We start from the raw sequence: 24,734 nt of genomic DNA, 5'->3' as shown, positions 1-24,734 counted from the left end.
TTTTAATCCTCTTAGCTTACTAGTTCTTGGCCTGTGCAGAAATGTAACTTCTCCTCTTACAGAGCATACTTCTTCGATACTATTACTGCTATTGGTCATGCATTTCTTGGTTAATAATGCTAATATGTACTGTCTTTCCCAGTGGTGTTTCTATTTTAAATGCTGCTATAACTGTGGAGTAAAACTTTGGGCTCTCAAGAGGATTTCAAGTCTCAGCTGTCTGTCTGGGGACTTAAAAATATAACAATTTTTTTAAATTATAAAAATTTCCAGCACAAAGTAGAATATATTCATTAAACAGATTCACATTAACAAGATTTTGGTCACATTTCCTTAATCTATTCCTTTTCTTTTTTTTCTGTTGAATATTTCAGAGCAAGTCTAAGACATTATGTCATTTAACTCTATGTACTGCTCTTAAAGGGGGGGGCATGTTCTTATATAATCAAAATATATAATTAGCTTATATAATCTAATAGAATTGACAGTAATCCTTTTGTTTGGGGAACTCTGAAGTGAAATCATATGGAATTTTAATACTATAAAAAAGTTAGCATTGTAAGAATAGCAACATATTAGGCAGCCTCAAAACAGTTTTAAACTGAAGTCTAGTATGTTCAGAAATGCAGGGTGCTGATCCAACATCCACCTGAAGCTTAGCTCAGGAATGCCTAAGACAACTTATAAACATACACAGTTGGCAGTGCGCGTGGCCACGGCGGCTGGTGTGGGGTTGAGTCAATTGTGAGACCCGGAGCTGCTGACCCAGCGGGTGGCCCACCGTACCCGCGACACGGCGGCAGGCGGCAGGGCTCGGAAGCGGCGAGCCTGGCCCGGTCCTAGAGCTTGGCCGAGCGGGCACCACCGTCGTTCCCCGCCCCCAGCCAGCAGACTGTCGCCGAGGGCGCGCCCTCGCTCTGCTCTGATGGCGTCCGCCTCCGCGAAGCACGAGCAGATCTCGGTCCTCGACCCGCCCACTGACCTCAAATTCAATGGCCCCTTCACAGATGTAGTCACTACAAATCTTAAATTGCGAAATCCATAGGATAGGAAAGTGTGTTTCAAAGTGAAGACTACAGCACTACGGCGGTACTGTGTGAGACCCAACAGTGGAATTTCTTGACCCAGGGTCAATAGCCCTTTGACTATGATCCAAATGAAAAAAGTAAACCCAAGTTTATGGTACAGACCATTTTTGCTCCACCAAACACTTCAGATATGGAAGCTGTGTGGAAAGAGGCAAAACCTGATGAATTAATGGATTCCAAATTGAGATGTGTATTTGAAATGCCGAATGAAAATAAATTGAATGACATGGAACCTAGCAAAGCTGTTCCACTGAATGCGTCTAAACAAGATGGACCTATGCCAAAACCACAGTGTTTCACTTAATGATGCTGAAACAAGGAAACTAATGGAAGAGTGTAAAAGACTTCAGGGAGCAATGATGAAGCTATCAGAAGAAAATCGACACCTGAGAGATGAAGGTTTAAGGCTCGGAAAGGTAGCACATTCGGATAAACCTGGATCAACCTCAACATCCTTCAGAGATAATGTCACCAGTCCTCTTCCATCACTTCTTGTTGTAATTGCAGCCATTTTCATTGGATTCTTTCTAGGGAAATTCATCTTGTAGAGTGAAGCATGCAGAGTGCTATTTCTTTTTTTTTTTTTTTTTCTCTTGACCAGAAAAAGATTTGTTTACTTACCATTTCATTGGTAGTATGGCCCGCGGTGACCATTTTTTTTGTGTACAGCATCATATAGGCTTTGCCGTTAATGATCTCTTACGGTTAGAAAACACAATAAAAACGAACTGTTGGGCTACTGGACAAATTGTATATTACCAGATCATCACTAGCAGATGTCACTTGCACATTCAGTCCTTTATTAAATTCATAAAGAATTGTTCTTTGTGGTTTTAATGAGTTCAAGAATTGTTCAGTCTTGTAAATGTTATTTTAATAATACCTTTAAATTTTATCTGTTGCTGTTACCTCTTGAAATATGATTTATTTAGATTGCTAATCCCACTCATTCAGGAAATGCCAAGAGGTATTCCGTGGGGAAACGGTGCCTCTTACAGTGTAAATTTTTTCCTCCTTTACCTTTGCTAATATCACGGCAGAATTTTTCTTACCCCTTGTGAGGCAGTTGTTGACTGAGTTTTTCATCCTTACAATCCTGTTCCATGGTATTTAACATAAAAAATAATAAAACTGTTAACAGATTCTTGCTTGATAGCTTGTTTGTGTCTGTCGTGTGATTAGAGGGGAGTCCACTACATATGGTCACTTGAAATTATGATGCAAAGGTTTCTCTCGCATTGAAACCCTCTCAGATATTACAGCATTTTTAATTGAATGCCCTAATTCTGTTAAGGAAAGGAGTTGATTACATTTCAAGGTACTACTAGTATTTTGGGAGATTACAGTTAATTTGTTCTCAAGATAATAGAAAATAAGGTCCATGAGAATAGAAGTTACATGATTTCAGTGAGCTGATGTGTTCAGCATGGCTGTGCTCCATCTGATTTGCCCCATTCATAACAAGTTCTGAGAGTATGTTCTCAAGGAAGATTTAACTCTCCTCAGTTTTAAAATACGTTTTAACCAGTCTAATTAAAAAAATAAAGTCTTATTTGCAACACTTCATAATAACAATTAAAAGGTGTTTTTTCCCACCCAGTTTGGCACTCAAAATAAGGTTCATTATGGAAGTTTGGTAATAATGAGCAAGCCTATGGAATATTCTTTATGAAAAATGATTTTATCCTTTGCAAATGTTAACCATGTGAAACACATTTTCAGTGAAGTATGCATTACAGGGTCTGATACTTTCCTGCACTTAGTCTTATGTCTTCATTTTATTGATACTAGGATAGAAAGTTTTGGAATCATAAAATAGATTCAGATTTTAGCTGCATACAGTCTAGTACAGGTGAATTTTTATTCTGAAACATCCGCATTGGTTATTTTTTAAAGAGTTGCGCTCTACCTGAAAAGAAAATTGGATTTGAGACCTGGGTGGTGCAGTGAAGTATTTTAGGCCCAGGTCTGTGTACACATTTTATAGAAGAGTGAAGTCTTCTGAGATGTTTTGGTTGCCTTTTCATTTCAACTGTATTTTGAATTTGTCAGATCACATATATTGTATTACTGTGCTCTGTGGTATTGTTTATAAAACCTCTTGCCTGTGCGCAAAAGTTGCTAAAAAGAAACGCAAGTAATGCCTCTCCATTACTAGCATGCTGTGCTTCAGGGACTATTTCCACTGCTGTGTGCTTTAGTGTCTGTAAAAATCCCGTCCCCTCTTCTGGTAACTGGAAAAGCATGCTAAAAATCGTCTTATATTTTCACCCCATAAATGCAGAATCAGTAATTCCTTGGCTTAAAGGTGTTACATAGTCAACATTATTGGTGATAAGTGTCAAGCTTGGTATCTATCATAACCATCTTTTTTAAAAGAAATTAAGTTCTTGAAAATTTAGCCAAATCCCGTTTTATGGGAATGCTCCTTAGAATTAATTTTGTTCAGCCCCTTTGTTTTGTAGTTGAGAAATCTGAGGACTTACGAAGGTTAAGAGAACTTTCCCTGTGTCTCACAGGTAGAGGCAGAGCTGGAACTAGAAATCTGGCCTGTGGGCTCTAACTCAGTGTCTTTTCTGGTAACTAGAAAAAAACTGTCATAATTTGAGAGATGGCTGAATTAATGAATATAAGATGCTGTTTATAATAAGCATATGTGAAGTTTCCTATCGTAAGACTACAGGCTTACTGTTGAATACAGTTTGGTTATAGTGTTTAGGCTAGACATGCCTCTCACATTGATAATAAATAAACATTATAAAATGCAATGTATTTTTAGGTAAATATAATTTTTATAAAATGCATTATGCCATGGTTGGTTTTGAGATAGACTGTAGTCTGGGTAGCATCTGTATGTGGGCTTAACTGTTCTTCATAACAGGAGATGCTCTGATTGTATAGGTGAGACTCTGTTTCTGTTATTTTTAATCACTTTATGAAATGTGATCAGATTATTTTATTACCAACAGTTACAGTTTGAAAGTCCAACTGTATTTATTGACTGATAATATAGAGAATAAATTGTCTTCATTCAAAAAAAAATACACAGTTAAGATCACGTCATACATTATTTTAATAAACACACATTGCTGTGTTCAAATATACAGATCTCAAATTGTAACATGAAAACACAAAATGCAGCAAAGTGGCTTTTTATAAGTTTTCTTAACTGAGACAGATCTTCTGGTGACTTCTGGTGAATCTAGACATCTATAATTATTAATACATAATAAGCAAGAGAAAACAGATTTTCCAATCTCATGATCAGTAAATTCCTCTGAAAATGAATGAAGGTATCAGTCATCAAAAGGGGAAACAGTTGGTAAGTTCGATGGTCCTGCCCACACTGTATAATGTAAGACACTCGGTAAGAGTTATGAGAAACTATAGTTAAGTGTTAGAAGGCAATATAGCTTTCTCAGACTTCTCCCAGTGATTATATATCTGAGATATAAACATCTTCAAAAGTAAAATAGTTCAGTATGATTACATTTGTTCCACAATGACACTTTGCCAATGTATTAATCTGAAATATATTTTGAACTGGAATGATTTATAAGGAAATAAATAAGAAATCTTAAAAAGAAACCATTAGTTCCAAGTTAAATTATGTTAAAGGTCTACAGAAAAAAATAACTGTGGGCAGGAAACGCTGGCTACATGCCCATTTTTATTTCAAAGAGTAAGTTGCACAAATAGTCATCATTGTCCTACACAACAAAAAATCCCCAAATTAATCTCGCAGACCTAAATTAGCTGAACATAGAGAAACAAAGTCAAAGCCAGTATTATCATTTGCACATTTCAAACTACATCTTTAAAAAAAACTCCTGCATCTGCTGCTGTGCAGAACTAATCATTACTTTTCAGCAAGAAAACGAAAAATCATTATACAGCTTTTTTTTTCTAGAAAGACGTACAGATAACATAATTTGTTACTTGTTAAATCCCACAAAAGCTACAAAGGAGCTGAGAGTTGATGGCACTTAAGGACAGTAAAAGTCTGCCCTTTTAATACTTTTAATGCCCACTGATGGGCTTTGTGTCAGTATTTTTTTTAATGTTTTCATTACAATAAAATGGCAAGGAAATACAGTATTATATCATATCCCCGTATAGAGACACTATATTTGTATAAATGAATCACTAGTAAAAGAGTTATTTCTTGTTTCAAATGAAGTTTTATCTAGGTATCAATTAGGCTGTAATCTAAATGATGGTGCCTATTTTCAACTCTCAAAATAAACAGAAAGAGCTCATGTATCAAGATTAATTTTCTTTGGCCGCAATGGATACCATTTTCTCTGGGGGCAGTCTTTATTTTGCTTTCTTTTCAGTACCAAGTCAGAGGTTTTCCTGGAAGCAGTCTCTGTTGGTGTAGTTTCCATCTGCGTTATAAAGTTCTCAGGTTTAGCATCTGGTTTCCTATAACAACTGGAAAAGACTTCCTGGTGAATCCTCTGGAGGTGGATAACAGGCTGCATCCTGAGAACTTGTGAAAGTCCCTCTCCTTGTTCAATTAATGCAGGCAAGGACTTCAAACAAACAAATAGTAACATTCAACATTAATCTCAAGTTGAAACACAAACACACAGAGATGGACACAATACTCCAAATTTCTTTCTTTTGAGAGGGAATCTTGCTTGTTGCGCAGGCTTGAGGGCAGTGGCACGATCTCAGCTCACTGTAACCTCCACCTCCTGGGTTCAAGTGATTCATCTGCCTTGGCCTCCCAAGTAGCTGGGACTACAGGTGCACACCACCATGCCCAGGTTATTTTTCTATTTTTAGCAGAGGCACACTTTCACCATGTTGGCTAGGCTGGTCTTGAATTCCTGATCTCAGGTGATCTGACTGCCTCGGCCTCCCAAACTGATGGGATTATAGGCATGAGCCACCGTGCCCTTGCCAATCCAGGCTTTAAATACTGGATTGGTTATTTACATGGGCAACTTGCTAAGTCTCTCTGTGCCTCAGCTTCCTCATCTATAAAAGAAATAACAGTATCTGTCTCATAGGATATAAGGATTACATAAGGCAATACATGTAAAGCAGCTGGATGGTGCCCATACCAATTACTCAATACGTTTTAGCTGGTTTTATTATCCAGAATTGTTTGGTGAACTGCTAATATCCAGAACACAAAAATATAATCAACCTTTAAAGAAGCCAGGTATATACCTGGCACACAGTGAGTACCTGGTAAGTGGTAGCTATTCTGAATGTTATTGTTGCTTAATAAATTCATTGGAGATTTATTTAAAACACTGCTGAGAATTCCTGCTACTGCAGACTAAAACACATATGAATGTTGAACACAGATACTTAGCCACACATTTTGCTCATTTTATGATTTTTTAGCATAATGCTTTTACCTTCATGGCTTCACTGATCTCCTTTGCTACTGTTTCCCCTCTGCATTTCAAATCTTCCATATGAGAGGCTGCAAAAAAATTGCCAAACAGTATTTTAGGTTTTTATCTAATAGCAAATCATAAAAGGTACATAGATGCCATCTGGACAAAATCTACTAGGACGATTCACCTCAGCTTAATCTTTCTCGGAATACTTTGTAATCTATTAAAACAAGTATCCTATTAAATTTATCTAAACAAATAAAAAGGCTGTGAGACCATTATAATAATAGAGTAAAACTAAAAGCTACAAGCATAAGATAGTAGATGAAATTCTACTATGAGTAGTTAGAACACTCCCTAAAAGCGAGTTCAATGTTCATTGTATGTATTACCTACCACTACGTTGAACATCTTTGAGCAATATCATCACATTTTTAAATAAATATAACTCCGTACTTTTTATATTACTCTGAATTTTATAAAAGTAACATATGTGATCTTAGAATATACAATCACATTACATTGAGGCCATGCCTAGATGAAATTAATCTGAAAGAGATTATCAGTAATATTACTTTATCTTGTCTTATTTTCTAATAGATATTTTCTTCTTCCAATCTTTGTTATAAAATGTTTACAGCTACTCCATAAGAGAACTGCATATTCAATAATACAGAAGGATAAAAATCTTACTAAAACTCCAAACAAAACTGAAAATAAAAAAAACCATTCTATTACGAAATGCTCTACGAATTAGTTCTTGGAAGCGTAGTTGTGATAAGAAATTTCTTAGGGTCAAAGCAAGTATATACCTAAGTTAGGAGGGCCACAGTTTTACCGGCCAGAAGAGATTGGTCAACAAGCCAGGCAAAACATTTCTTTCATAGCTGCTATTCTTTTTTTATGACTCGTCTTAGGTTTATCTTTAAAAAGTGAGAACGCATTTAGAAAAATGGAAATGAACCACAGAAACAGCTTACTGAAAGAGGGCACTCAAAGAAGGAGACAGACAATGGCAACAGGATAATCTCAGCAAAAGGGTTAACTTTTTTGGGGGGTATCAGAGATTTCTTTGGCAATTTGGTGAAACCTACGAACACCTTCTCAGAAAAATTTCTTAATGTACTTGTTTTTTAAGTTGAGGTATAATTTATGTACATGAAATGTACAGACAGTTCAGCATTCAATTGACAAGTATACAGCAAGACACGGGCCATTTTCATCACCACAGAAACCGCTTTTGTGCCCCTTTCCCAATCTTCTCCATAAGAAGCAACCATTTCTCTGATTTCTATCACTATACATTAGTTTTGCTTATTCTAGAATTTCAGAATGTTTAAAAATAAAATTTTACATGTAATTAGAAAATTGTGATAGCTAATATACGTGCTCCTTTACTGAAGATCTAAATAACAAAATTGATGTCATAATGATTACCATAATATAAAAACAATGAGCGGAAACAACTGTGTGAGGTACCTGCGACAACAGAAAATGAAAATATCTGTGGCTTTAAGGAGCAGAAAGAAAATGATAACATCAACCACTATTATCTACATTCAAAATGGAAGGAAATGCTAAATTTCAGTTTGAGGCTAGCAAAATAAAAATGTACTTTAGCCCCTATACAAGTTCACAGTTCCCCTATATCCTAAGGCCTCTTGCCTTGGAATAATATGATAATTTCTATTCTTTATGATTTGAGCAGATTTCCCAAAAGTACTCAGGGTCATGACAACTGTTAAATTTTCTCTGTGGTATGGCAAATAAATAATTCATCCTTTGGTCCTCTTGTGGCAATATGGATTCTAGCCACACTTACTCTCTCTTCAAGCTTGCACACCTGTGTAGGAGCTAGCTGTTCATCTAATGAACATTTACCGTGTATCTTCCATGGGCTAGGCTTATGATATGGTTTGGATCTCTGTCCCACCCAAATCTCAGGTCAAATTGTAATCCCCAATGTTAGAGCTGGGGCCTGGTGGGAGATGACTGGATCATGGGCGGATGTCCCCCTTGGTACTGTGTTATGATAGTGAGTTCTCATGAAATCTGGTTGTTTAAAAGTATGTGGCACCTCACCCCTACCCCAGCTTCCTCTTCTTGTTCCAGCCATGTGAGGTGCTAGCTCTGCCTTTGCATTCTGCCATGACTATAAGTTTCCTGAGGACTCCCAAGAAGCTGAGCAGATGCCAGTATCATGCTTCCTGTACAGCCTGCAGAACCATGAGCCAATTAAACCTCTTTTCTTTATAAATTACTCAGTCTCAGATAGTTCTTTATAGCAGTGTGAGAACAGACTAACACAGCTGAGCAGTAGGTACTTATAAGTAAAAATGATCCCTGCCCCTCAAGGAACATTCAGTTTAGAAGAGAGAAACACACAGGAAGTTCTTCAAAATTAGCTCAAACTTTTCCTGGGTAGTCTCATGTTTCCATGATATTGGGATCATATACCTCACCTCCTGCCTGAATAGACCCTGCCTTGCTACAGATTCCCACTGGGCTCTGCACAGTTCTAGAGCAATGCCTGGAAGACATCATTGCACTAATGTGTTTAGAATACATTTCTCAACCCTATCAGATCTGACCCAACACCACCCCCAGCTTCAGAACATATTTTGTAAAGATCCCATTACTATTCTAAAGCAAAATTCATAGGTTATATTTCTATACATATAGAGATATAAGGGAGAAATAATATTCATCAAAATATGTATTTAATATGTTTAAATATGCTCAGACCCAACTGTACAAGAAGACATAATGAAGTACTCTCAGACTTGTGCCTACTTATAATGAGTAAGCTTGGACGTAAGAAACTTTACACCTTTTGCATGTTGTTGCAATAAAAGTAAAAAAGAAAAAAAAAAGAAAATTTACATTTGAGGCCATTCTATACAGAAAACAGAAGATCAGAGGTATGGATGGAACTTGAATAAAACTTAATGTTACATAAGAAATAACTGATTAGATTTGAATCTGATAAGAGGAAGAAAAACGGAAATAGAGATAACATACCAAGACAAAGTATTGGCTGTTGAAATGGTAAAAATTAGGAAGTACATTATTTCTACAAATGAGATGGCCTTATTAAAAATGTAGTGTCAAAATCATCCCCTCTAACATGAAGAAGTGTAAGATTAAAGTCTAACAGAAAACATATCTTCTGCTTCAAAATTCCCATAATGTAGACTATAGTCAATATATACTTTAACTTAAAAAGACTTCAGAGATCATCTATCGGAAGGTGATGAGAAAGAGAGGACGGATTAGGCAAAAATATGGAAACAAGAAGCTACGGAGACGGTATGTGGGGACCTCTAGTTAATATGAGTAACACAAGACAGGCAATTCAAAACTGTAATTAGAATACTTTAAACATTTTAAATCTTCACATAATTTCTTATCATTGTGGTATAAAAATATAATTTTTCATATTTCATTTGATAATAGGAAATATACTTAAACCACTTGTGCTTAAAAAAATGAGATCCCTATATATTTTGTGTGCTTCTGTTAATTCAGTAACCTCTGGTTCTAGTTCTAGGAAAAGGACTCTCAAATTTTGTTACGTAGTTTCCATCAGCTTTGCTGCTTTTGCAATAACTAAATATTTCATAATTAAAATCTCTTTTAATTAAAATTGTTGAAAATGCTCTAAGCAACTCAATGTTCTTAGGAAAAAAACGGTGTGAAAGTCTCAGCTGAATCTAAAACATTTACTGATTAGATAAATGTAGCCCTAGCTGCAAAGATTTTTGTCCAGTCTGTTTGCTTTTTTAGCTCAATTTTCCCTTCCTCCACATGTTCATTAACGGTTCCACGTCTACTTCAAATTCATTTGCTTCTTGCTCTTCAATATCTAGTACATATAATCTTGGAATATAACCACCCTATCTTTTAAAAATAGAATGCATACGAGTAACATCATCAAAAATGGTGGCATAGGAGATTCTGAAAGCCCATCCCGCCACAGAAAAAAGCTGGCGAAATCTGTCACAATCAACTTTATCAAAAATCTGGAATACAGTCAAAGGTTTTCACCCATCAAAAGAATGCTTAATCATGGCAAGAGCAAGTCAAATCTGGTAGAAAAACCTGGTGTATTTTAACTTACCCTTGGATCTGAAGATGCTATGAAAATTTCTGAAATGACAACAAAGGATTTAAAATAGTACGTAAACTTAGTCGATAAAGTAGTGGCAGGGCCTGAGAAGATGTGAAAGTTCTACTGGGGGTAAAATGCTATCAAATGGCATCACATCCTACAGAGAACCACTTCATGAAGGGAAGGGTCAACTGATGTGGCAAACTTCATTGTTGTCTTATAAGAAACTGCTCAGATGAACTACACAACTTTATGAATGTGCTGCCAGGGAATTATACACTTTAAAATGGTTAAAATGGTACATTTTATGCGTACTTTGCCACTGCCACAACAAAAAAATAGCATCCATATATGTGGTAGTCAGCCTTCAAGATGGTCCCTGTTGCCAAGTTTGGTGGCCCAAGCATGTAGTCCCAACACTTTGGGAGGCTGAACTGGGTAGATCACTTAAGCCAAAAGTTCGAGACCAGCCTGGCCAACGTGGCAAAACTCCATCTCTACTGAAAACACAAAAATTAGCCAGGCATGGTGGTGCACACCTGTAGTCCCAGCTACAAGGGAGGCTGAGGCTGGAACAAGAATCACTGGAACCCAAGAGGCAGAGGTTGCAGTGCGCTGAGATCACACCACTGCACTCCAGCCTGGGCAACTGAGCCAAAAAAGGAAAAAAAAAAAGGTGGCTCCCCAATGATCTCTGCCTTGTGCAGGGTATTCATGCCTCCTTGTGCAATCCTCTCCCACAGTGTAATAGGCCAGCCTGCATGACCAGTAACTAACAGCTCAAGTAATAGCAAATCACTTCCAAGATTAGGTTATAAAAAAGACTACAACTTCTGTCTTGGGTATTCATTCATTCATTCTCTATGCCTTTCAGATCATTCATCCTGCAAGAAGTAGGTGGACATGTTACAAGAAGCTCATGGAGAGAGGCCCACGTTGTAAACAACTAAAGTCTCTAACAACCAGCCAGGAATGTACTACAGTCTGCAAACAACCATGTGAGTGAGTTTGGAAGTGGACTTCCCACAGTCCCAGTTGAGCCTTGAGAGATAATTGCAGCTCTGGATGACATCTTGACTACAACCTTGTGCGAGCCCTATGCTAGAACTACCACCAAGTAAGCTGCTATCAGATTAACGCTTAGAAACAGTAAGAGATAACACATTTATTATTTTAAGCAGCTAAACTTTCGGATAATTTGTTAGGCAGCACAGCAATAGATTAGTAATACAACATGAGAGCACTGTATTTTCAAAGCAATACATTGAGGCCTATCTCAGGCAGAAATAAAATTCCCAGTGAGATTTATTTTCTTTCTTCTTTTTTTCTTTTTTTGAGACAGGGTCTCACTCTGTCACCCAGGCTGGAGTGCAGTGATGTGATCATTGCTCACTGCAGCCTCAAACTCCTGGGCTCAAGCATCTCACTCTGTCACCCAGGCTGGAGTGTAGTGGCACAACCATAGCTCAATGCAGCCTCAAACTCCTGGACTCAAGCAATCCTCCTGCCTTAGCCTCCCAAAGGGATGGAATTACAGGCATGAGCTACTATGCCTGGTGTATGCTTAATTTTTTTATTAACAGCACTGATAACTATATTCACTGATTTGTGAAGCCTTTCACTAGGATTCTTAGAGACTAAACTATCAATGACCAATTGAAAGAATTTCTAAAATACCTCATGCTACTTTAAAACGAAATTTGTCTATAAACTCACATTGCTGAACAACAGCTGTTTTCTATTGGCTGCATAAGCAATGACAATGTAAAAAGTGCTAAGAGCAGTTTGGGTTTGTGTGCAAAATGGAGTTAGGTCCTACGCTGAATAATTATAAACAGATTTAAACAAATCAGTGTTTAGCGAGATATTCTAAAGTTGTGCTGGACATATGAAACATTTAGTATGCCTGGCCCCCGACTACAAAGTGTCACCTACACTGTCTCATTACTGTGGTAACCAAAAACTTTTTTTTCACTTTTTCAAAGGGTCCACTAGAGGGCAGTACTAACTCCAGTGAGAATTCCGGTGTTAACTTCTAGAACTCCCTTGGGAACAGGAACCATACTTTATTTAATCTTAGCATCCCTAATGTTGAACACAGTGTCTGACGTGTACAGTAGGTGCTCAATAGTCATGATGGACCAAGGCTATAATAGAGGGTGTCATGGAGGTACAAAGGAGGGTGAGATCAATCTAACAAGGGAACTGAAGGGAGATGAAAATCTTCACTGGTGATGTAAGAAAACTGCCTTAATAGAGGATTTGTGCTAAGTGAGCCGTGAGGTGGGTGGCAGAGGATGTGCTCCACCAAAGATAAAAGAATAAATCAAGAAAGAGGAGAAAACAGGAACCAGGAAACACTGCAAAACAGGAGAGAAGTAAAAGAAATTCCCAGGATGATGATGAAAGGAATAGGCAGGATGAAAGTTTTGCAGCAGGCCTACACAGCAGCCAGTCCAGACTGGACTAGGAGAATGGAAAGCTCCCAGAGAAGTATCTCCAAGGAAAAGAAAAGGTTTAAAATTGGATTTGAGAGATAACCTTAGGTGTTTGCCATATTGAGATGAATTTTACAGTTCTGTTAGGCACAACAGAAAACAAAGCAAATAGAAAAACAGGCTAGGTACAAGGGCCCCCACCTGTAATCCCAGCACTTTGGGAGGCTGAGGAGCGTGGATTGCCTGAGGTCAGGAGTTTGAGACCAGCTTGGCTCACACGGTGAAATCCAATCTCTACTAAAAATACAAAAAAGTAGCTGGGTGTGGTGGCAGGCACCTGTAATCCCAGCTACTAGGGAGGCTGAGACAGGAGGATGGCCTGAACCCAAGAGGCAGAGGTTAGAGTGAGCTGAGATCATGCCATTGCACTGCAGCCTTAGTGACAGAGCAAGATTGTCTCAAAGGCAAAAACGATAATAATAAAGCAATTATTGTTCTAAAATGGGTAGAAAGCTATTCAAGAAAGAATATATTCATAGTAATAATTACCTGACTCAGGAACAAAATAATTACCTGACTCAGATTGAAGAACATTTACATGGTCATAAACAATATAAATATGAAATACTACTAATTTTTTTAAGAATGAAAGATTAGAAGTGAACCTACTGAGTACAGATTTTTATTTTGAGAAACTTAGTTATAAAAGGAAGAAGAGTACAAGGAAGAAAACACAATGACATGAAAGCTTTCCCTACCTGTTCCATGGACAGACTAATCCTATAGTAATATGGGATGACATCCATTCTCAATCAATCTTAGGCAATTTTAGCAACCCAGGAGGCAAGTGGGTTTCATCAGCCTCCTTTTGAAGATAAAGAAACAGAAGCTGAGAAATGTATCTAGACTTGAATAAGAACTCACATCTTCCACCTAGAATCCAAAGCACACACTCTTCTACATTCTATAACTCTCCAAAATATTGCTTTGTCAGGAATTATACTGTCCTCATAAGAATGTAAGTTAACCAATGGTAAAAAAAAAAAAAAAAAAAAAAAAATTAGCCTTAACATAATGAAAATCTCTTGAAATAAAAATAATCGTGCCTGGTAAAGAATTAAAACTCTAAAACAGTTATAGAGCTAACTGTTTTAACTATTAACTTTATGGTGCCTTATTTCTCTTTTTAGTTAAATAAATTAAGTCCTTTGCATTTAAAACTAAGTAGCACCAATAATTTCATTAATAAAACCAGTTTTTTAAAGATGAAGGAAAAGATACATAACTAAAAATGATCACTAAATATATGAATATATTGTTTGTAAATGCCTGAAAAAGGCATTTTCTAACAATATCTGCTTAGGAAATTTCAAAATATATAAACTTTTCACTCCTTCACTCAAGATTACTATAAATGAATTTTGCACCTAGTAAGAGCATACAATACTCCTGAAATAGAAGTATCTGACTTACGAATGTCTCACACACATTCAGAATGGTCCACGCCATGCAGATGGGAGGGGCTTTCTCCCGGACCATTCCTTCTCTCTAGAACCTCTCAATACCACTACTTACCCCTCTCACCACCAACAATGGTGTTAAAGGATCTAAACTGTTCTATATAAAGTCCTACTTAAATGTCACATAGTGGAACTAATATGCATCTTAAATATGATTTTCCTAACTTTTTCATCATAAATGTGTAGTATTTCAGCTACACTATAGATTAAGGTTTCATAGGCCCGTAAAGGGTTGCCTTGAAACATATTGATTTATTTATGTATACATTTTTTTCCATGGGAAATGTATTTCAAATTCCAAAACTCACACTTGTATGAATGTTTAAAATATAACTATTTGTGAGTGGCTACCTGTAAATACTGTGACAGTGGCTTAAGCAAGACAGCATTATTAGCAAAGAAGAGGAACTGCCTCTGAGTCCTCGGCTTGTAGGGTCAGCAAAAGAACTGGAAGCATCATTAAGTTTACCACACAGAAACTTAAAATAGCTCCTAGCCATCGCTACATCTTTAGTGAAGGACAGGAAAAAAGGGAATCTCTTCTATTAATTTCAAAGAACTAAAAAAAAAGATAATATAAAAGCAATTATTCATTACAATAGGATTATCAAAGGTTCTAACTGTCAAATGAGATCACATCTTATTGGCAGACAGCTAATCAGTAGATTGCTAATAAAGAGAGTTTTAAAAAGAGTTTGCTCTTAAAAATGTGGAAGTTAGGCGCCCTTGAGAACACTGCCTTCACTAGTCACTTGCTTTCTAAAACATAGGGAAATGAAAAAGTGGAAATGAAAGATTGAGTAATCAACCTAGTTTTGCTTTCAGGTCACAATACTGACTAAACTAGGAAACATGAACTTCCAAAAGCCTGCCCAAATTCAGAAATTCAGCAAAAAAAAAGCACTAGCTGAGTACTTCCATTCTATTTCCTATGTATTTTATGAATATAAACAAGCAAATATGCACAGCATCGGATGTGTGGCTTCTACTGGTTTCTAAAGAGGTAACTAAGCCATCAGAACCAAGAACTGGAAAGCAGCATCCCTGGTGAAAATGAAACCAAAAACTCAGCAGTGATTTATGATTTTCTGCAAGAGAACCCTTTGCTACAATTTATAGAGATGTGTTGAATCTGCTTGCTCAGTAGACAAAACCCTCCGCAGCACACCCTCCCACCTGCACCTCACCACCTCCTTCAGTACCATGTTGCACCTCTCTTAAGGTACACTTTCAAACTCCTGACCCTAGCTCGTATTATCTGGCCTCAGCCAAGATTTTGACATTATCTTGGCATGCTCCTCCCCTCTATTATTCACTCCAATATAGCCTCTGTGGTCTTCTGTTCCATGAATACTCAAGCTCATTCTTGATTTAAGAACTTTATTCTAGCTCTTCCCTCTGCTTGGAAAGCTCTTTCTCTTGACCATCATCAGATAAATTCCTTCCTGTTACTACCTCAGAAAAGTGTTTCCCCATCACCTAAACACATCACCCTCAAGTGCTGATGTAACTTATTTTTATATTTGTTAATTACTTTTCTACTCCCACTAGAATATAAACTCTATAGAGTAAGAACTTTGTGCTGCTCACTAATATTACGTCTTCCACATTGAGAACAGTTCTGTCATACAGTAGACATTCAATATATAAAACTGAACGGAAAGATGAGTAACAGTCACTCACAATGTATTTATGGAGCAAGCTGCTATATGATGGCTACATATAATGCTAACATAATATTTAAAAATTCATGGAGCTTTCAGTTTTGTGAGACAGCATAAACAAGGAAATAAACACAAATACTTATAAGCTGTAACGAGTGCTATTAAAGAAATAGGTGTCATGATAAACAACTGGGGAGAGTATTTTAATGAGGATGGTAAGAAAAGATGTCTCTGAGGAGGTAACATCTAAATGAGAAGGGAAAACTGGGACGATCTCAAACTTGGGCGAGGGGGAATGCATGTGTGAAACTGAGGCACTTTCAAAGAACTGAAAAACCCACAGCAAAAAGGAAAGTGCCTGAAATAAATCTGGAGAGGTAGGTAGGGGCCAGACCACCTAAGGGAATGCTAAGAAGTCTAGAGTTTAGAATTTCAAGCAGAGGACTGAAAACCGATTTGCATTTTTACTAGACTTCTTAGTCAAGTTGGTTTCAGAAGTTCATAAACTCCCTTCCTTTGTCCAAAAGCATCACTGAATACAGAAAATTAAAATGACATATCCTAAAGCATATATAAAATAAACATTTCAATGAACCAGAAAAAAGGAAAAAAGAAAAGGCTGCAAGTCAGGCTAAAGCTGCAGACCTGCTGGTAGGCAGAAGTAGCCAGGAATTTGCTTCCTACAAGATAAAAGGTGTTCAAAGTGCTCCAGAGGAACAGGAAACGAAGTCAGCTTCACTGTTTGAAACATACGGCTGAGATAGTTTTCTCACCCTGAAAAGGAGGCTGAAAAAACTGCCACTAACCAGCCCGGTGCGTTGGCTCACACCTGTAATCCCAGCACTTAAGGAGGCTGAGGTGGGTGGATCACCTGAGGTCAGGAGTTTGAGACAAGCCTGGCCAACATGGTGAAACCCTGTCTCTACTAAAAATACAAAAATTAGCTGGGCTTGGTGGTAGGCACCTGTAATCCCAACTACTTGGGAGGCTGAGGCAGAAGAATCACTTGAACCCAGGAGGCAGAGGTTGCAGTGAGTCAAGTTGCACCATTGCACTCCAGCCTGGGCGACAAGAGTGAAATTCCGTCTCAAACAAAAAAACAAAAACAAAACTGCCTCTAACCAGGAAGTGAAGCTTACTTAAAGCTACGCCAGAAATCATGGGAAGCAGATGCCTCCAAGCCTAGGCCTGGACCAATCTCCAGTGTCATACTGGGACAGAGGCCCTGTGCTGCCAGTGTTACGATATGATTCTAGCCTGGGATTGTTTGGATCCAGATGGAAGGCAACCAAAACTACTAGACAGAGGGAGTGAAAACAGTGGTAGAAAGACATGCACATGAAAAATTCTAGTCAAGAAGCACTTACAAATCAAAAGTCTAGAGTACATAAAGAAATTAAAACCATGAAGGACAGCCAATATAAACAATGTCAGGGAGAGGAATTTACTACAGATGAAATTAAAATAGAGCAATCTGAAAATGACTTTAAAATGTTAAACAACTCCAAGAGCTAAAGTAAATTGTAAGACATTACAAAAGAAAAATAGTTTATAAAATACAAAAGTAGAAGAAATGAGAAAGAAGCAAAGTTGAAGGATTAGGTTAAACATTTCCTAAAATATGGGAGTCCTCAGATAAAAGTATATATGGAGATGTTAATGGAAGATGGGAGAAAAGAGGCATCTAGCAAAACCAAACAATTTCCCACAAAAAAATAAAAATATGTATATAATCTCACTTAAATAAAATTGCCTCTGTGTGTATAAATAAAAAAAATTACCAATAAAAACCGTGGAGTTGAACTATATGTTACATTGTTGGGTGAAAAAAGAAAAACAATGACGGAATAAAATGCATTGTATAATATTTAAATAAATAACTAAAAAAAACCCTGTGTCTACCTATGTGCATACAAATCCATTGATAAAGATCTAAAATTAGATGGAAGACATGTGGGATCTGACAGGCTTAGGAGGAAAGGTTATGGTTTATTTCATATAAATATAAATATGTTCATATATATCTATAATTATTAAAAATTTTACATTAAGCTTGTATTTACTAAAAGCACAAGAAATACAATTTAAAAGATAACCACAATTTAAAACAATAAAGTTAGATCTATGGCAGGTGAATTGGAGGTTGTCTACCATAAACTGAAGCTAGGAAACTGCAGATAATTTGAATACATGAATAAATTTTCTGTAAATTATGCCCCCAAAATGTTCAGCACATATTTATTTTTATAAAAATTATATGAACACAGAAAAAAGGATAAATTAATTCATACCAGGTTAATGTTGGCTATCTAATGGGGTGGCAGATAGGGAGAGAGAGAAGAAACCAAAAACACAAAGTAAAAATACAATGCTATCCTTGTTGGGTTTTTGTGAGACAGGGTCTCACTCTGTCACTCAGGCTGGTGTGCAGTGGTGGGACTACAGCTCACTGCAGCCTTGACCTCCTGGGCTTAACTGATTCTCCCACCACAGCTTCCAGAGTAGCTGGGACTACAGGCATGCAAGACCATGCTCAGCTAGCCAATTTTTGTATTTTTTGTAGAGCTGGGGTTTCCCCATGTTGCTCAAGCTGGTCTCAAACTCCTGCGCTCAAGTGATCAGCCTCCCAAAGTGCTGTGATTACAGGTGTGAGCCACTGTGTCCAGCCAACTTTGGTTTTTAGAAGGGAGAATATATGATACAATACCTTTTATATAAAAGTATGTATTGTTTGCATAAATATAAATATTTATTGAGTGTACCATGTCAGAGAATAATCTTAAGAGTTAGGGGCCAGGCACAGTGGCTCACGCCTGTAATCCCAGCACTTTGGGAGGCCAAGGTGGGTGGCTCACCTAAGGTCAGGAGTTCAAAACCAGCCTGGCCAACATGGCGAAACCCCATCTCTACTAAATATACAAAAGTTAGCCAGGCGTGATGGCGGGTGCCTGTAATCCCAGCTACTCAGGAGGCTGAGGCAGGAGAATCACTTGAACCTGGGAGGTGGAGGGAGCCAAGATCACACCACTGCATTCCAGCCTGGGTGACAGAGCAAGACTCCGTCTCAAAAAAAGAAAAAAAAAAAAAAAAAAAGAGTTGGGGAAAACTGGGCACCTCAAAGTTCTTGCTCACAGGGAGCTTACAATACTGGGGGGAAGGAAGAGGAAAATAAACAGAAATTATATACTATCTTTTTAAGTGGCAGAGAAAAACAAACCAGGTGAAGGGGGATACAGTATGACCAAGGGGTCATAAGGGAATCTGACACAGGCTGTGAGGTGTATCAGATGAACAGAGAGCTGAATGAAGTGTGTCAGGAAGGTAGTTTCAGTTAGAAACACTGTTTCAAATAAAGGGAATTGCAAGTATGAAAGTCACAGGGGGCCAGTGTGGTCTTGGTTATGTCCTGAAATAGCAAGAACACTAGTGTTAGTGGAGCACAGTAAGTGAAGGTGAGATGGTAAGTGAACACTGTCAGAGATAAGATCAGAGAAGCATAGGGACCATATCATCGAGAGTCTCTTAGACCAAGGGAATTATAATGGGGAGCCACTGGAGGGCTTTCAACATAATCTGATTATGCTTCAAAAGTAATTGTTTGGATGCTGTGTGAAAAGTAGAACTGGATGGAAGGAGATCGAGGTGTCAGTCTATTTTATTACTATAAAGAAATACATAAGACTGGGTAATTTATAAAGAAAAGAGGTTTAACTGGCTCACCATTCAGCAGGCTGTACAAGCACAGCACCAACATTTGCTCAGCTTCTGGCAGGGCCTCAGGGAGGTTTCAATCATGATAAAAGGCAAAGGGGTAATGCGCACATCACATGGCTAGAGAGGAAGCAAGGATGGGGGGAAAGGCGCCACAATCTTTAAAACAACCAGCTCGCAGGTGAACTCAGAGGGAGAACTCACTCATTACCACAAGGAGTGCACCAAGCCACGGATGAGGGATCTGCCCTCGTGACCCAGACACCTTCCACTAGGCTGATCTACAACATTGGAGGTCACATTTCAACCATGAGATCTGGAGGGAACAAAACATCCAAACCACATTAATCAGTGAGAAGGCTATTACAGTGGTCCTGCTAAGAGAATATGAAGACATGGATAAGATCAGGAGAGACAGATTTGGTAAGCAGCAGGATCTGAAATGTTTTCAAGGTAAAGGCAGCAGTATACTATCACAATACTGGTCAGTGGTCATAAACATGCTAATAGAATAGTGTTTATCTCTGGCTGTATCATTTCATGTGATTTAAACTTGTTTCTTACGCTTGTAACACTTTTTGGAATGTGCATGTATTATTTATATAAGCAAGAAAAAGCAGTAACATTATTTTCAGTGTTAAACAAATCAGAAAATGTGCACATCAGACATCACACTAGATAATATACTCCAAACATCATACTAGAAAATAAACATCTAGCTATACTGTGGCAAAACTTCAGAGCATTAAGAATATAGAGAAAATCTGAAAAGTCTGAAGAGAAAGAGCAGTATCTATAAAGGAATGGGAATTAGACTCTCAGGAGTCTTCTCATCAACAGTGAATGTCAGGTATCCAGATGAGAAAGAAAGAAGTAAAATATTTGTTTGCAGATGACATAATTTTTTTATATATAAAATCCTATAGAGCATCCACTAAACAACTATTAGAACTAATAAATGAGTTCAACATGGTTGCAAGATACAAGATCAATATACAAAAATTAATTTTGTCTCTACACAGTAGCAAAGAGGAAACCAAAAATAAAATTTAAAAACAATTCCATTTACAAGGGCATCAAAAGAATAAACTATTTAGAAATAAATTTCACAAAAGTAGTGTTAAAAGCTGGAAAACATTGTTGAAAGAAATCAATTTCCAAAACACATGGAAAGTCATCCATTATTCAGGGATCAGAAAACTTAACACTAAGATAGCAATACTCCCAAAGTGATCTACAGTTTCAACACAATTGCTACCAAAATCCCAGCTGATTTCTTTGCAGAAATTGACAAACTGATCCTAAAATTCATATGGAATTTGCATGTAAGGAATCAGAAAAGCCGAAACCACCTTGGAAAAGAAGAACAAAGTTTGAAGACTCACACTTTCTGATTTCAAATTTTCTTACAAAGCTGTAATAATCAAGACAGCATAGTAGTGGCCTAAGGACAGATACAGATCAATGAAACAGAATTGAGAGTCCAGAAATAAATCTTCATATTATAGTCAACTGATTTCTGACAAAGATTCCAACACCACTCATGCATTTTCAACAAATGATGCTAAAACAACTGGATATATACAGACAAAAGAATGAAAGTGGACTCCTATCTCACACCACATACAAAAACTGATCAAGATGGATCAATACCTAAATAGAAAAGTTCTTAGGAGAAAGGCAAGCATAAATCTTTAGACCTTTATATTAGACAACAGTTTCTAAGATATGACACTAAAAGCACAAGCAACCAAAGGAAAAAAATAAGTAAATTGGATTTTGTCAAATTTCAAATTTCTGTTTTTCAAAGAACACCATCAAGAAAGTGAGAATGGAGAGGGGGGTCAAGATGGCTGACTAGAGGCATCTGACACCTGCCTCCTCCACAAAGGACTAAAGAGTGAGTAGATAATCATAAGTCAAAGACAGCATCCAAGAAAGAACAGTGGAATTCAGCAGAGCAGTAAGAGGGAACAACGGAGGCATGGAAAGAAAAAGAAGCAGGGAAAAAGTAAATGAGAGATCCCCGGGGTTCCACAGTTCTCCTGTAGGATCCTGCAATCCTAGCCACAGGAGAGCCCCTAGGCCCTTGCAGGCCCTGAGACTAGTACAAGAAACTGTCTAGAGTCCTTACAACATTAATTCCAGAGAGATAGCACTGGGTCCCTCACATACCCATAAGACCCAAGCAGCTGCAGCATAGCACCATTTTGACAATTCAACCCCCACCAGACTACCTCCTTCCCTAGGGCACAACAGCCCCTACATCTCCACATCCCTGGGGCCCTGCTGACATCCCCACAGCATCTACCTGGAGGGCTGCAGTGGCACAACACTGGCTGAACCCAGTGTACAGCCAGGTCCCCAGTACTCTAGCCTACACAGTGTCCTACACCCCAAGGAACTGGCAATGCAGTGCACCAAGGAGGAACACTCCAAGGAACAGGCAATGCAGTGCCCCTGGGACAGAGGGAGCTGAAGCACACACTCCCCAGAGCCTGAGAGTCACTTCCCTGGGCCTACCCCGCAGCAAGGCCACTACACACTGACATGTGCCTTTAGTGTGCCTAGGGACTGGCCCACCCAGATGCTGTCCTAGGATCCTGATAATCACCCTTCCCTATCTGTCATGGTGGGTGTGTGAGCACACTATTAAGACAACAGACCAGCTCATCTACCATCAGCGCCCAATCATACTTTTTCCAGGGTCTGGGGATTGACCTGCCCTGCCAGCTGCTTCTGGGGCACACACACACCATCAGGGAGCTTAGCAGCAGGTCCAGTCTGTGGGCCACTGCTGCTTGAGCACACTAACCAAGGGCCAAGATATAGCCCTGCCCTGCCCACCACAACTTTAGGCACACCATCAGGAGGCTAAAGACAGGCCCATCCTGCTCTGCACCACTCCACCCAACCAGTGTCTGAGATCGCCATCTAGGGGCCCAGGAACAGACTGATTCTGTCTGTTCCTGGGGGCAGGTACACACACTCAGCCATCAAGGGGCCTGATAATAGGACCAGCCAACACACTGAGGTACCTGAGCATACCACTGGGGGTCCTGAGGATCACCCCACTGGCCACTACTGCCAGCATTCACACACTCCTCCCCAGGGCCAGGGGATGGGCCTGAATAGCTTGTTATTACCATCACCATCACCACCAGGAGCCCCCTAAATGCACTGTGTGGGGACTGGCCAGCCCAGTCCATCGCCACCACCACTGCCGCCTGAGCTTGCTGCCTGTGGGCCTGAGGCTGCCACCCACCACTGCTACTGGTGTCATCAACACCACACATACTGCCCAGGAACTCATGAAACCACCTGTCTGCCCAGCCCACTGCTGTCATTACTAGTACTTGAGCAAGCCACCTGGAGGCCCAAGAATTGGTCTGCCTGGACCCAATAACACTAGTATCTGTGTACACTGCCAAGAGAACCAAAAATGGACATACTTGCCATGCCATCACCACCAGGGGACCCAAGAACAGGCCTGCCTGGGGTCCCCAAACCAAGTAAAGACCTATTATACCCTCCAATACCAACCACAGCCTAAGCCACTGAGGAACTCACAAACATCACTGACACTGATTACATTCAAAGAAGTCATACAGAGACTATACTGTTGCACACACCCAGAATCAAAGCTAAAGCATCCTACCCAATCAACATTATAGATATATCTACAAGCAAAGTTCCTATGAAAGTCAATCCAAAAGCACAAAGACATAAGAAACACAAAAAAGCAAGGAAACATGACACTTACAAAACAACTATGATAATCCTCCAGCAAGAGATTCCAGTGAAAAAGAAATCTATATGACAGGCACTGCGGCTCACCCCTGTAATCCTAGCATTTTGGGAGGCTAACCTGGGTGCATCACTTGAGCCCAGGAGTTTGAAACCAGTTTGGGCAACATGCTGAAACCTCCTCTCTACAAAAATCACAAAAAAATTATTAAGCAGGAGGACTGCTTGCACTCAGGAGCTTGGGACCAGCCTTAGCAATATGGCAAAACCTTGCCTTTATGAAAAACAAAAAAATAGCTGGACTTGGTGGCGGATGCCTTTTTCCCAGCTACCTGAAAGGCTGAGGTGAAAGAATCGCTTGAGTTCAGGAAGGCTGCAGTGAGCTGCGATCATGCCACTGCATTCCAGATTGGGACCCTAGGTCAAACAAAACAAAACACAAAGAAATACATGAAATGCCTGAAAAATAATTCAAAATAATGATATTAAAGAAGCTCAGCGAGAATGAAGAAAACACAAACACAAGGAAATATGAAAAAACAATTCATGACCTAAATGAGAAATTCAACAGAGATATCATTTAAAAAAATCAAACAGAAATCCTGCATCTGAAGAGTTCAATGAAAAAAATAAAAAATATAATTGAGAGCTTCAAAAATAGACTAGATCAGGGGTATCCAACCTTTTGGCTTCCCTAGGCCACACTGGAATAATTGTTTTGGGCCACACATAGAATACACTAACACTAATGGCAGCTGATGGGCTTTAAAAAATCATGTTTTAAGGAAGTTTATAGCTGGGCGCAGTGGCTCATGCCTGTAATCCCAGCACTGTGGGAGGCTGAGGTGGGTGGGTCACCTGAGGTCAGAAGTCCAAGACTAGCCTGGCCAACATGGTGAAACCACTTCTCTACTAAAAATACAAAAATTAGCTGGGCATGGTGGTGCATGCCTATAATCCTACCTACTTGGGAGGCTGAGGCAAGAGAATCGACTGAACCTGGGAGGTGGAGGTTGCAGTGAGCTGAGATTGTTCCATTGCACTCCAGCCTGGGTAACAGAGTCTCACTCTGTCTCAAAAGAAAAAAAAAAGTTTGCA

The 24,734-nt window shown here is 38.7% G+C and overlaps 1 protein-coding gene and 1 pseudogene across 3 annotated transcripts in view; one reads left to right on the top strand and one right to left on the bottom strand.

Moving 5' to 3' along the window:
- Window positions 1-724: 724 nt before the first annotated feature.
- LOC100409700 (vesicle-associated membrane protein-associated protein A pseudogene) lies at window positions 725-2,230 on the top strand (annotated as a pseudogene). Its single transcript, XR_008477960.2, has one exon. The product of XR_008477960.2 is annotated as a vesicle-associated membrane protein-associated protein A pseudogene (transcript).
- Window positions 2,231-4,143: 1,913 nt separating this feature from the next.
- NSL1 (NSL1 component of MIS12 kinetochore complex) overlaps window positions 4,144-24,734 on the bottom strand; it is a 38,967-nt gene continuing 18,376 nt past the window's right edge. The window contains exons 5-6 of one of the 2 annotated variants that reach the window (XM_002760539.7): window positions 6,464-6,531; window positions 4,144-5,623 (exon numbers count right to left, since the gene is read on the bottom strand). In XM_002760539.7, the coding sequence (XP_002760585.1) occupies window positions 5,345-5,623; window positions 6,464-6,531 (347 nt within the window). In that variant the 3' untranslated portion in view covers window positions 4,144-5,344. The remainder of the gene's footprint in view (window positions 5,624-6,463; window positions 6,532-24,734) is intronic. The other variant, XM_008985242.5, reaches the window with a different exon arrangement.

Source organism: Callithrix jacchus, chromosome 19 (genome assembly GCF_049354715.1).
Source record: "Callithrix jacchus isolate 240 chromosome 19, calJac240_pri, whole genome shotgun sequence".
NCBI classification, from domain to species: domain Eukaryota; kingdom Metazoa; phylum Chordata; class Mammalia; order Primates; family Cebidae; genus Callithrix; species Callithrix jacchus.
Note: the sequence above shows the minus strand (reverse complement) of the source record. Positions and strands in the feature narration are given on the sequence as shown.